Source organism: Pomacea canaliculata, linkage group LG3 (assembly GCF_003073045.1).
Source record: "Pomacea canaliculata isolate SZHN2017 linkage group LG3, ASM307304v1, whole genome shotgun sequence".
NCBI classification, from domain to species: Eukaryota; Metazoa; Mollusca; class Gastropoda; order Architaenioglossa; family Ampullariidae; genus Pomacea; species Pomacea canaliculata.
In genome coordinates this window covers 41645707-41658788 of record NC_037592.1, presented here as the reverse complement: position 1 = coordinate 41658788, position 13082 = coordinate 41645707, and the positions used below count along the sequence as shown (strand labels likewise).

Sequence of the window (13082 nt, the reverse complement as noted above, 5' to 3'; positions counted from 1 at the left end):
TGTAATGCCGGAGTAAGGGGCAGTGGTAGTGCTGGGGTGGTGGTGCTGGTGCTGCTCTATAATTAGAAACAAGGCACCAATCTCTGTATTTGCCCTCCAGTATTCCGTGTGTACTCATCATAATTTGCACGAACATGTCGTGGTCTCGTTCCGTTTACCTTTCGTCTGCGATTTTTAAAAACACTCTTAGCTGGAAGAAAAAATTCAGATCTGTTGCAAAGCTCAAAATAATCGCTTTTACAACTTTTTCACTTCTTTAGAAAGTATTCTTTATTTGGCTTTTTTCTGGGATTCCTTGCAGGGATGCTGTAGGCGCTCTGCGACAGCTAGTAAACCTTGCTGCTTAGACTTATAGGCAGGTGTGTCCGTGAGATGTCAGTGAGACTAGTCTTGGCACAAATGAATCAGTTGACACAGTGCAGTAGACAATGTCGACTGGCAGATTTAGTATAGTAGACAAATTTCCACTGGAAGATTTAGTATTTACAGGTCAGTCGTATATAGATAGGCTTAGTACAACTAGCTTAGTTCTAGTGTTTGATGGACCTTGGTAAACATTGGGAGACAGATTTGGCTGAGTAGAATTAGCGTAGACTGGCAGTTTGTTGCAGATGGATCAATTGTCAGATTTATTACAGTAGGATGAGTTGTAAACTAGCATGTTTACCAATGGATCAGTCGTATATATCAGACCGCTCTTAAATTTACACAAATCACATATCCTTAAGTCGAACTAAATCAGTACTATCCAGACAACACTTCAAGATCTTGGTCTGTGCAATATGGATAAACCAGAAAAACGTACACTTATCAGGTGATTAGTTCAAGAAAAAAGTAGATAGGTCCCTTCAGGACCAGTATATTCAGAATGAGATAGGAGAACTAAACTCCAAACAAATATACTCAGCTTATAGAATGTTTAAAAGTTTCTTCTTAATAGAACCCTACTTAAAAATATTCTCCCCACCATTTTCCAGTGAATAAATCATATAAATATCCCTAGAAATGAAAGGTTCTATAGACTCTGTAATAATAAGGATGTAGGGGATGAATTCCATTACCTTTTTAATTGTAAGATGACCAGTCTCAAAAATTATTTGCCACATTACTATATTAACAGTCTAAAAGCTTATAAATTCCAGTTATTATTAACTTCAAAAATAAAAAGACCCTCCACAGATTAGCTCATTTGTGAAGATATTACTAAGATGGTGAAGTAAATGAATTGATTGTAATGCGTATGTGTGTCGGTGGGTGCAAGTGAAATACTGTATATTTGGATGGATGGAAGTGCATGTTCATATGTACAGTATCTCTTCGAGGGTAAAAAAATAGTAAAAAAATATAGAATGTATGTAAAGCGGAGAAAGAGAGAACAAGAGTGTGTTAATTCTTTGTTTACATGTGTGTATATGCTTTAATTTGACTACATACGCGTAAGAACAAGATTGACATAATCAATGGTCTCATTGTTCAAGTAGAGTTATGTTCACAAAGATGTGGAGTAACAGTCTTATTCCTGTGGTAGTTTACTCGGAGTAGCTGTAGCCCGAGTGTAATAGTATATTCTTGAAACACTGGTCTTATTCTATGAGTGCTGCTATTGTTTTAACAGTAGAAGAAACTGAAGAAACGGTAATATTCTGCGAGACATTTCCAGTACTTTCATGAGTAAAAACAGCGCAGATAGGTTGTGGATCATCAAGCACGCCACCGGTACATGTGATCAAAACATTTTTGGACGACCTGCCGTTTGAATAACGGACGAGGCCAGAGCAGTGATTGATTTTCACACAGCACGAGGGGTGGAGAGCACGCTGCTTGTTGCTCTGTTTACTTTGAAAGCTGATTTCTTGCTGTCGAGTTCTTTCTGCTTTTTTTTTCTTCCCCAAGTCACAGACTGCTTGTGGTGAGGTGTGGATATGCAAAATCACGCTGAAGCTGGAAGGATAAATACGATCTGGCCAAGAACAGAAGACTGTCTTGTAGATGAGGGACCGACTTGGCTTTGGATAAATTTTCCGCGAGACACACGCTCACCATCCCCCCGACCCCCGGCATCGCGGATAATTTGTAGGAGCTGTAGATAAAATATGCATGGTGCGCGCCTACAGACAACTTGTCTCGAAAGCATGAGTCATGTAGATGCCTCAAACTCCTCCCTCCCCATATCCAGCAAAGTGGCTCATGAACCGTCCCGTGACACTCAATTCTGTATTCCTCTCAGACACTAACAGGGCTGTACAGCAGTTTTACGACGGTTTGAGTTGGCCAACGAGCGTCCGCGTGCGCCTAAAGGGCAGGAACAGATGATGTAGAGGTAGTAGTGAGGCCAGCTCTGTAGGAGCAGACAATGTAGAGATAGCAGCCTGGCTAGTTACAGACAATATAGACTATAGAGATAAGCAGCCTGGCTAGTTACAGACAATATAGAGAAAGCAGCATGATTAGTTACAGACAATATAAAGATAGCAACATGATTAGTTACAGACGATGTAAAGGTAGCAATGAGGCAAGCTCTGTTGGAGCAGACAATGTAGAGATAGCACCAAGGCTAAATACAGACTATGTAGAGGGAACAGTAAAGGTATCCCTTAGCTACAGATGATGTAGAGGTAGCAGTAACTAAAGCTGCAGACGATGTAGAGCTGATAGCATAGCGAGCCCTTTAGTTATTCACTCTCTGCTATCACTGCGAGCGAACCGGGGCATCACGGGGAGGATACCCGGCTATTTATATTATTAATTTTTTCACGTCTCAGAGGGATTGAGAGAGAGGAAAAGGGAGAGTGAGAGGTAGGAGAGAGGGTGTTTGCGTTTTTATATAGTTTTTGTAAGGCTACACGTGACGCGGTTGATTTTCAAACTAAGCTGTCCGCTTGACTAGTCTGATACTGAAAGACCCGCGCTTAACGACTTAGCACGCACGTACAGACTCGCACGCAGACTGACTGGACGATAAAGAAAGATATGCAAATGTCTGTCTGCAAGGTATTTGCAAGCAATAATTATCTAGGCAGCTGCAGCGAAAAGTGCTTCAGATCAGAACTTCAAGTACATTGCAAGGAGAATATAAATTAAATATGCATTTATGCATTGCATAATTATCTATATATTGTCTTAAATATGGTACATAACAAGGAACTGTCAGGTGTCTTTAAGAACGACAGAGCAGCCTCAAGCACCAGTCGAAGTAAAGCAGTGTCATTACTATTTATTCCGTTCTCAATCATTAGTCATTGCCGAGATTTAAAAAGATATATTTTTTTGTACTCGTGAAAAGTGCTCAACTTTTCCGTTTCTGTCTGTGGATCTTCGTTATGCTATATACATTTTAAAGATTTATTGGTGAATTTTGAATATGCTCGATGATCATCATCTTGTTTACTGCTCGCTTTGAAGTCGTACATTTCGTCAAGTCACGTGCTTTTTGTGCAGTCACGTGGACAGGTTCAGTACTCGCGACGACCCCCGCCTTGACCCTGACTACATTGAGCCTCCGCGCCCGAGGGAGGTGGAGCTGCTGAGAGATCCAGACAAGGGCTTCGGCTTTGTGGCTGGCAGCGAGAGGCCGGTGGTGGTTCGCTTCGTTACCGAGGGTAGGTCTTTAACCTTTTAACTTGTCAACGCTTTGTGGTGTTACAGATGATAGATGTTCAGCATTTATCCTTTGATATATGTTAGAGGATGTTCTTTAATATTTCCAAAAGGCATCTGTGATCTTGGTTGTAAGCTTTCCTCGTTTATTCTGGGGAAGAACATGAACTGTATACTGCTGTTCTAGTGACATATTGTCGTGTTGTTGTAAATACAAAATGCTTATTATTTAGTTGCAGTATTGTTCTAGTTACAACCGGCACAGCATTGCTGCCATTTCGTTTCATTTACAGACTGGCTGTATGAGCTGTGCTTTGACAATTTTTTGGGTATACTGTGAAGATGCAGATGGAGATGAAATATATCTTTGTATTCCGCTTTATCCGTGGTTAATTGTAACCCGTGGCCGTATTTTACATCTTTGCAATAGACCACAAACAGGATACTATGCTACTTAAGAAAATCTAATGAATATTTTTACATTTGAACAGGAAAAGTAAATTGTTGCTAGTTTGAGGATTTTTTGTGTGTGGTGCAGCATTGTTGCTTGTTAGCTGGCGGTAGCAGTGGCGTGCTCCTTAAGTCTTAAAGAACATCGTTGGTGGCAGCAAGTGAGTACAAGTATAAGCCGGGATGACGTCTTCACGTGATCAATACTTGTCTAAGCTGGGATTACATTACCACGAGTAACGGTGTTTGCTTGTCTGCTACGCACTTATCAGAGCCGGAATAACGTCACTTCCTGCCGCAAGGTCGGGAGCAAGTGACGTCAGACTCCACCTTCTACCCGCTCCAATCTGGCGCGGAGCACACTGCCATGGCCTTTGAACGAAGTGGGGTCAACTACAGTTTGGGAGAATGTCCTCATCTGAAACATGTCAATTAATCCTACGAAATTGGACAAATAATTGCCGAGAAATGGCGAAAAAAGCGTGGGCGAGACTAGGGTGACAGGGTAGAAGGGGCGGGTGGAGGGGGAGCCTGTACTATTGCTCACTTATGTTATCTCTCTTTACGAGTCTGCTGGGAGGTGGGCCTGGCTTTTGTAGAGAACGTGTTAAAGATGAATGTTGGCAGAATGCCCGAAGACACGGTAGTTAAGTTTGTCATTTAAACTGTAACAGAAAAAGAGAAATAAATTCTACAGGCCTAGAAGATAGGAAAGTTTAGAGCTCTCGACTTTGACCAGCTCTTTTCTACAGAATGCGAACTTTGCACTTCTGTGCATACAACGACAAGACTTTCAGTTGTATGATACAAATAGCACAATTCAAAACAAAGACCACTCTAACAGCGCTGTTTTAATACTACAAGTTTGTTGCCAAGTTTTTGGAGCCTAGTGTAGGAAATAGTATATTTGTGCTGCAATTTTCTGCAATCGACCCACAAAATATGAAAGAAGCGTGCACAGCAGTGAGTGGCACAGAGTCTCTTGAAGCGCAGTCCTTAAAATAATCGTCTGATGAACTGGGAGAACTCTTGACCTTCTGTCCACTTTTCAGCGTCAGCTGTCGGATTAAGAAGAAGACAGGCGCTGACAAAGAAGATGTATTCGTCATGGGATTGTCTGGGACTGTTGTGATCGTTGATTTGATGGCCATCAGTATCGCGTGAAGCCATCCAGAGCAGAGGCAAAGACACCGCTGGGAAATAGCTGCTTGACGAATGTACGTTTCTGTGGATGGATGGGCTGACAAGCAGAGGGGAGCTAGAGAGGAGGTCTTGTTATCTTTTGCATCATCACTGTGTTCAGAACAGCGCGTGCTCTCATCAAGTCCCGTTGTTCTCAATCTACATTTATCGACGCGCTAACCATGATATTATTGCGGTTGTCAAAGATATTGCATTTGTTTCATGACGATAATAACATCGCTGTGTTTTTCGATCACCCGTCTATGCATCACAGCTTCCTTAGATCACATCACATATCACACGAGAGCAAACACATAAACCCGCACGCACACATACCCAGAGAGATTTGTTGGTGATTATTCCTCGTGTCGGCGAGGAAGATATAACAATGCCAGATTTACAGCAGCAGCAACTAACAGACAAAATGCGGGAACTGTTGGCAGAGCGTTTCCCGCCTGGAAGTCTGGATCCGAGGGCTGGTGACAAGGGCGGGGTAAAGTGTTGTACAGTCAATCTGCTGTATAAGGTCAAGGTCCCTTCTCATTGTCGTATGTCATCACGAGAGCGTGAGAATGTCTCAAAGACTCCTTTCAGGCTCAAAAAGGCGTCATCGACCAGCACCCCGCTCTCCACCCCACCACCACTCTTCGTCTCTCTTCCGGCAGATTTCTCAGCCATCGGGTATCAGTAGAGAAATGAAACTGCTGGCGAGGGGATGGTGGGATTGATATGATGGAGCAAAGCCCGAATCGTTGCCTGCACTTTAGGATCACTATAATTTATTACTTGTAGAGCGGGTTGTAATTGTGCCATCATGTTCTTAAAAAATACTGTGATCTGAGGGGAATGAGATATCATATCACAAATAAAGCAGTATGGCGATGTGCGTGCGTACGTGTGTGTGTGTAAGAGAAGGAGAGCTAGACCAGTGATCACATCCACATGCTTTGTCCTATCCACACAAAGCCTGTGTTTGGTGTTGTAATAATAATAAAAGAAGGTCTCTTATATAGCGCCTTATCCCTACCCTGAGGGCAAGCTCAATGCGCTTCACAAAAATAAATACATTTTTACAGTGCAGTCTCCAGAAAATTCCTTGATATCCAGATTTTCAGGCCTGTGCAGTCTCTGGGTACGACATTGCACATGGTTTCTTACAGCAGTTCCCACATGTCTTGTTACAGTCGAGGCCACACAAACCCCTATAGCAAGCTTTTTTTAAAATTTTATTATTATTATTTTTTTTTAAACAGAGAAGTAACTGTTATCTTACAGCGACCCCTGTCTCACGCCTACCGTCATAGATGTTACTCATCTCCCGCTGAGGCATCGCAAGTGCTTCCTTCGGAATAGCTACCACACATGTTGCTGCAGCCTGCACCGAAGGAAGCTTTCTTTCGTGTTTCATTATAATATGGCGACTAATATTCGGGTACACAATCTGTAACATGTAACTGGGCTACGTCCGAGGGAAATCCTGTAAATCCAAAGAAGTCAAAATTCCCCACCATGAGCGTTTTGTCAAAGCGACCAACATGTAGCCCAATGACCATGGATGAAAAACAAACGCCACATTAAGGACAGGACGCCAAGAAACAAGAGATAAAAGTAAAGAAATACACACAGTTCAAGAACCGTCTCCTGTGGTGTGTAAAATGAGACCCTTTCACTTCAGGGAAGAAAACTCGGATAACAAACAGGATATTGCTTGGATGGTGAAGACGGGGCAAAATAAGTAAATGATCTTCAAGGTATCAGAAAGATATAAGTAATTTACAGAAGAGAAGACCACCCAGAGGATCGCTTGGAGGAGAAAAGCCAGCATCAAGTAAGCAACTTGAAAGCCACTGTACTTCATGTAGTTGATCAAACATCTGGCTGTCGTACAATGTAGAATGTCTTTATTTCAAGTGTGGGTCAGTAAAAAGAAAGATTTATCAGAATACCGAATTTGAAGTTTCAGGGGAATACAGTTGAGAAGAAAGCACAATCCTGGCACTGAAGAACCGAAAGCGACAGTAGTCAGTGACAAGCAGGGAGCAAGATGCAGGATGACAAACACACTTTATCACCAGATGTCAGGGTGAAGCGCATACATCCACAATCTAATCTCCACAACATGCAGCTACGTACACGGTTCGTCAATCAACACTAGAAAACGGGATGGTCCACAATAGTCCACGATGGTCCACGATAGTCCACAGTGATCCACAATGTCAGAACAATTAAAACTTGTCAGTGATGGATGATGCCACAAATGGTGAAACGAAGAACAGGAGACAGAAGCCATTAGCGGAGGAACATGTCTGTTGCAAGTAACTGAATAACAATCCACAACAGAGGGGAAGGTGCAACAAACATCACAGATGAGTACGAGAACTCAGAATTCGACTTTACATCCATAGACGAGACAAAACGACAGAGAGCTGGTCCCTACAGCTGACCGTGCGTATGAATATTCTCAATACAAAGTGATAGACCAAAGCTGATAATATTATAAAATCACAACTGGAAGATCTGGCGACAGAAAACGGGTAGCCTAGCAAGTTACTCAGAAGAAGGTAAGGGCCATTCGTTATGTTCAGTGTGTTCTGCCATCTTCGCGATTCTAATTAAAAAAAATCGCATGGTGTGGTGGATGCTTTATTTCCTATAAAGAACAAACTGCAGAATGAATTTAAGTGGTTTTGTACCTAAATTAGTTTCTTAACAAGATTTTTAACCATCACTTGCACCCTCATTACAGCCGTCGTGGTCAGAAAACTTTCTTATTGACCACCGTGTGGGGGGAACAAGCACGCAAGGGGAGTGTAGGCTGCCAGGGGACGCAAGACGTGATAATGGAAGAATTATTGTCATCAGAGGAGACTGTGCACGGCAACAGTTGGTGGTCTTGGCTCTGGGATGAGCACCTTCAAGCTCGCGCTCGCGTGACCCTGTCCACTTTCGTCTGAAGGACGTGCAGTCGCGACGACAAGAACACCGGTGCGGATAGCGACAGGTCTTGTCTCGTGACATCTCGCTGGCCACGAGAAGCTGCGGGAGATGCTTGCCAGTTTTTGTTTCGTAGCATTAGGAAGCTTTATTTTGTATCTGTGAGAGAACTGCACGCAGAATTCAATATAGGGACGTGAAGTTGGAGTGCTCTTCACTTTCGCAGTTTTTCAACCACAATGAACACTAAAAAAATACAAATATACCCCATCTCTCGTTATCTGTGGAGAGATCTGTCCGTTAGAACACTTCAGGCTGTCCAGTTGCAGTCTTATTTTTTCTGTGCTTCATGGAGCAGTATCTGCAGTATGAGCCCGGGTTATGAAACCCCACCAGACCCTCCCTCCTGTCTTTTCTCGTCTGGACTGTATTTGAGACTAGTGGTGCTGACACTGATGGAGCCGTCACCCTCCGAGTTAAGTGTCTTGACTGACAGTGTCATTGATGTGACTGTGAGCCAGGCGTTGATGTTCGTGTGATGTGGCGTGACGTGCAGGGGTAATGTTGAAGTAATGACATGTCAAGACAAGGCTCTAGAGCACGTGACTTTTACTGTGACCTGATGACCCCAGACAGAAGACTGGTGATGTGTAAACGCCTCAAGCAGAGTGAGAGAACAATGAATCTGAGAGGAGGTTTGGTGGATGGATCGTTCTCCTTGCATCTCTCCTTAATATTGTAGAAATTCAACAACACTGTAAATGTCATTGTTGCAAATAATAAAATAAGGATATTACTAACAGGAATCAGCATGTTTAATTATGTTTTTAAATTCGCTTCCCTTACTGACCACGCTTCTCCACCACATAGAGCAAACAATTTACACGACTGGCTGGCTACTTGGTTAGAACAAAGTAAAATTTACTAAACTGTTCTTTCAAACCAATTGATAATGTGAACTTTTATAACCAGTAAAATAAATATTAAACGTCACCATTTACATTGTATTGTTTTGGGTGGAATCTTGGGTATATATCTTTAATGGCATTACTTTAGAAAAAAAATCATTGGTCGGAAAATCGGGAAAACTTGCTTCAAATGCTTCCTGTTGTGGAAAGAAAAAAAAACCCGCGGAAAAACTCAGCAACCATTTTTTTGTCTGTTGGCATTCCCAGGTCCGGGCCATGACGTCACACGCGTGTAGTGCGTTTTGTGCAGTTGTCTTCCTTTTGAAGTTGCGAGATCAGGGCCCATATCCCCAGTCCCTAGTGTGTTCTTACAGAAGCATTAATTTTGTTCAGGGGACAGTGCAGCGATAAATGCTTCTCCTTGATGGCTGCCAGCACTAAAGGTTGGAAGCATGCATGCGTGTCAAGCTTATCAAAGAGATTATGTCCTGGGTTTGGTTTGTCTGTTTGTACTGCGCATACGTGCATGCATACATGCATACGTGAATACATGTCCACCTTGGGGTTCTTCAAAGACGCACAGTGAAAATAAGAAGTGTAAAGAAGTGCTCTTGGGGGAAAAACCTAAACAAATAAAAATGATAGCAGTGAGGGAAAATTGTGGGCTACTGCTTGCTGGTATTTTACTCCAAGGTAGTAACAAAGGCAACCTCTTGTTGCCGTGTGAACAGGTGTCGGAGAGAAATCACCTGTGGCAGTTGCGAGATCTAAGCCACCAGTGACGATATTCATTGGTTGGTGATAAGTGATAAGTGATAATCCTTTTTGTCTTGGTGACAAACCTTGATCCTCACTGTCTTGGTGACAAGTGACAATCCCGTTGTCTTGGTGACATGTGCATAACTGTTGTGCTGGGGGATGGGTGGCTGGTTGGATGACGACATCTTGCACATGTTGCTAGGATGCTCTGCTTCTCATCGTGTGAGGGCGGACTGCTGTCTGGCGTGACAGCTTGCACCGCGTAGCTGGGCTCCTGAAGGACTCAAACTTGTTTTTGTTTTCCTTCACTCATGGCCTCATGACGAGGCGCTCGGTGCTGTGATAAATGGCAGTTACCAGCCGTGAAGGGCGAAAGCTGCTTTCTGGAGGCAGGGTGTGTGTCAGGCAGCTGCAGCACAACAAGCAGCACCCTGCGTCACCACTGAAGTACAAGGAACTGCCCGAGTGTGCGACACTCCAAACACCTTAGTCTTCTGTAGCCTCGCCAAAAACTCCACTAGGCAATGAAAGTTGTGCATGGAATCTTGCCTGGAGAACATGATGACAAAACTCTATCACATAAAAACGAAATAAAACTGCCATCCTTTTAGTGAACACGGAAATAGAACTCGTTGTCGTGGGTTGCATCATCTCGGAGAATAATTTCTTGAAAAATATGCGGCCAAAACATAATTTTGCTAGTTGAAAAGATGCCATCATTTGAAAAGATGTCATTGTAAGATTGTAGCTGATTTTATGGAAGGATGTTTTTATTTGTTGCTTTTTTCTTGTGAGGGCTTGGTTGTGTCAAGGGCCGGCAATGGAACGCGGTTTTGGTTGGTTGCTCCGACGGAATTAGCCCTCCAACCAGCTCCCCCTCCTCCTCACACTCAAATCCTGTTTCCATCTGCTTTGTTTTATTGTGCATTCAAATTTCAGTCGTGACGGCTGTTCAGCATGCGCGCTCGCTTGTTCCCCTCAGGCATCGTATGGTGTTGCTTTTCCTTAAGACCCTAACTCTTTGAGCCCTTGAGTACTTTAGAGAACACAAAGGCTCTCCAACTAGAAGATGCTAAATGGTGGCAAGACAGGCATCGAAACGAGCAGTAAATGAGTGGTATCTTCTTTCGCGTTAAGCTGAGGTTAGAAACTTGTTAATCTTGCTCTGCGATATGCTTATACTACTTTATTGTTTTAATAGTGTGAAGTTTTCTGTGAATTGAGTAGGTGTAATATTGAATCACAGTATGCCAAAGGTGTGTTGCTTATGTTTATAGTTTGCTTTCCTTGACATGAGTATATTTCATTTGCTGATTATTTTTCTTTGCTGAATTTCGGAAAGATGTTGTTGTTAGCTTTACTTGGTTTTCAAAGTTTAATGTTTCTGATTATGTGTGATGTACTTTACTAACGGTAATTTCTTTTTTACAATTATATATGATTTATCATGCCCAGGGTTAATTTTTATACGGAGGCGACTTTGCAGAGAGCTGATTGTTTTTACTTCTCTATGGCTTATTTTGCTATTGAGGTTTACACTGACCGCTGTATTTGAGAGACGTACACAGGCCTTGCTAGGTTGAAAACCGTCATGTTTTGAACAGAAACTTACAGAAGAAGCTACTCTCTGTCACAAGCAGCAACTCCAACGTTTTAGCTTAGGCTTGGCGGGCCCAGCATGGGAGTCTGAAACTATCCCTGACACCATGTTGATGACGGGAGTCTCAAAGTAACCCTGAAACCATGCTGATGACGACATGAGAGTCTCACCCTAACCCTGACACTGATGAGGACATGGGAGTCTCACCCTAACCCTGACACCATGTTGATGACGACATGGGAGTCTGAAACTATCCCTGACACCATGTTGATGACGACATGAGAGTCTCACCCTAACTCAGACACCATGTTGATGACGACATGGGAGTGCTCATTCCTTATTTACCCCCACCCCCAGAAGTTAATGCAGTTTACATGTACTTGTCATTACTGAGCAAAATGAAAAACAGTAATTTCCACCACTAATTTGCAGTTGACAGCCTTCCCTCCCTAGGCGTAAACCTCAGTGGGAGGTGTCTACAGGGCCGCTGTAATACACCATTTCCCCGCCTCTCTCCCTAGGCCACCTCGTATTGTGTCGGCGAAAACTCACGGAGACCTGTATGTAGTCTGAGAGACCTGCATCTACTCAGGGAGACCTGTGTGAGTGTGTGTCATGTAGCACCTGTACTGTTATTTCCCTGCAGCTCGCGGTGCCTCATGTGGTGAATAACACAGAGACAGGCGGAGAAGATTTGATGACACGTGATAGGCACAGGGTGACGTTTGACATGTCACGTACCCGTCGTGGAGTTTTGCATATGACAAATATTTCATGTCTTGTTCTACTCTAGAAAATGTTGATAACGGATATCGCGGCCGTGTGGTTCATTTATTCTTTCTTTCATTGTAGCGCTTCGTTCCTACAACTCGTTGCTTGTGTTGTAGATTTGCTGAAGGAGGTTTGTGCCACAGGCAAACAATGGCACTGTACGGTCTCCCCCCTCTACAATGCTAGTGTAGGGTCTGCTGTCTCCACAATGCTGCCCTCGCCAGTGGAATTCCACAGGCCTGTCCTCAAGTCACATCAAGATCATCGCGGTTAGCTTCTAACAACCTCTGTAAATTTACTTCTTGCCTTTTTTGGGCTTGGCACGCTGCCTTTGCATTCTGGGGTTTTGTGGGCTGGTCGGTCTGCTGTTTGTGTGTTTTTGCTTACCAAAGTCTCACGCGCTCCGTCCTGTCACAGGTGACGTACAGGTGGTGGGCGTGCCAGCCATCCCGCCAGCCTACACTACACCACGTACAGACGCACAGACAGCACTCAAACTTTGCTTGCCAAGACTAGTGGTTTTAATGAAGAAGACAAGACAGGTTTGATTGAAACTGTCCCCTGCGCTTCATGGTTGTGTCCTTTGCTGCTGAGGGAGAAGGGGCTGTTCAGCCCTATCATCCAGCTCGGCGGGCGAGGTACATGACAGGCTGACGTGTCTGGCACCCGGCTGCGAGTGACGGTAGGACCCGATTCCTCACACTTGTGACAAGCAGGTCGAAGTGCCGGCGTGTCTGACGGCTCTGTCTGATGCCGGGCTTTGAATGGCAGGCGGCAAGCTGGGTCCTGGGCGTGCAGGGAATTCATACAATTGTCTCTCACTTGATCACTGTCCAGATGCACTGTCACGAAGGGGTTCTCTCTCTCTCGCCGGCCGAGCA

At 43.8% G+C, this 13082-nt stretch overlaps 1 protein-coding gene across 1 annotated transcript in view; it reads left to right on the top strand.

Moving 5' to 3' along the window:
- LOC112560343 (FERM and PDZ domain-containing protein 4-like) overlaps positions 1 to 13082 on the top strand; it is a 99466-nt gene that overhangs the window by 64980 nt on the left and 21404 nt on the right. Inside the window, exon 4 of the mRNA XM_025232149.1 lies at positions 3439 to 3599. Within this exon, the coding sequence (XP_025087934.1) occupies positions 3439 to 3599 (161 nt within the window). The remainder of the gene's footprint in view (positions 1 to 3438; positions 3600 to 13082) is intronic.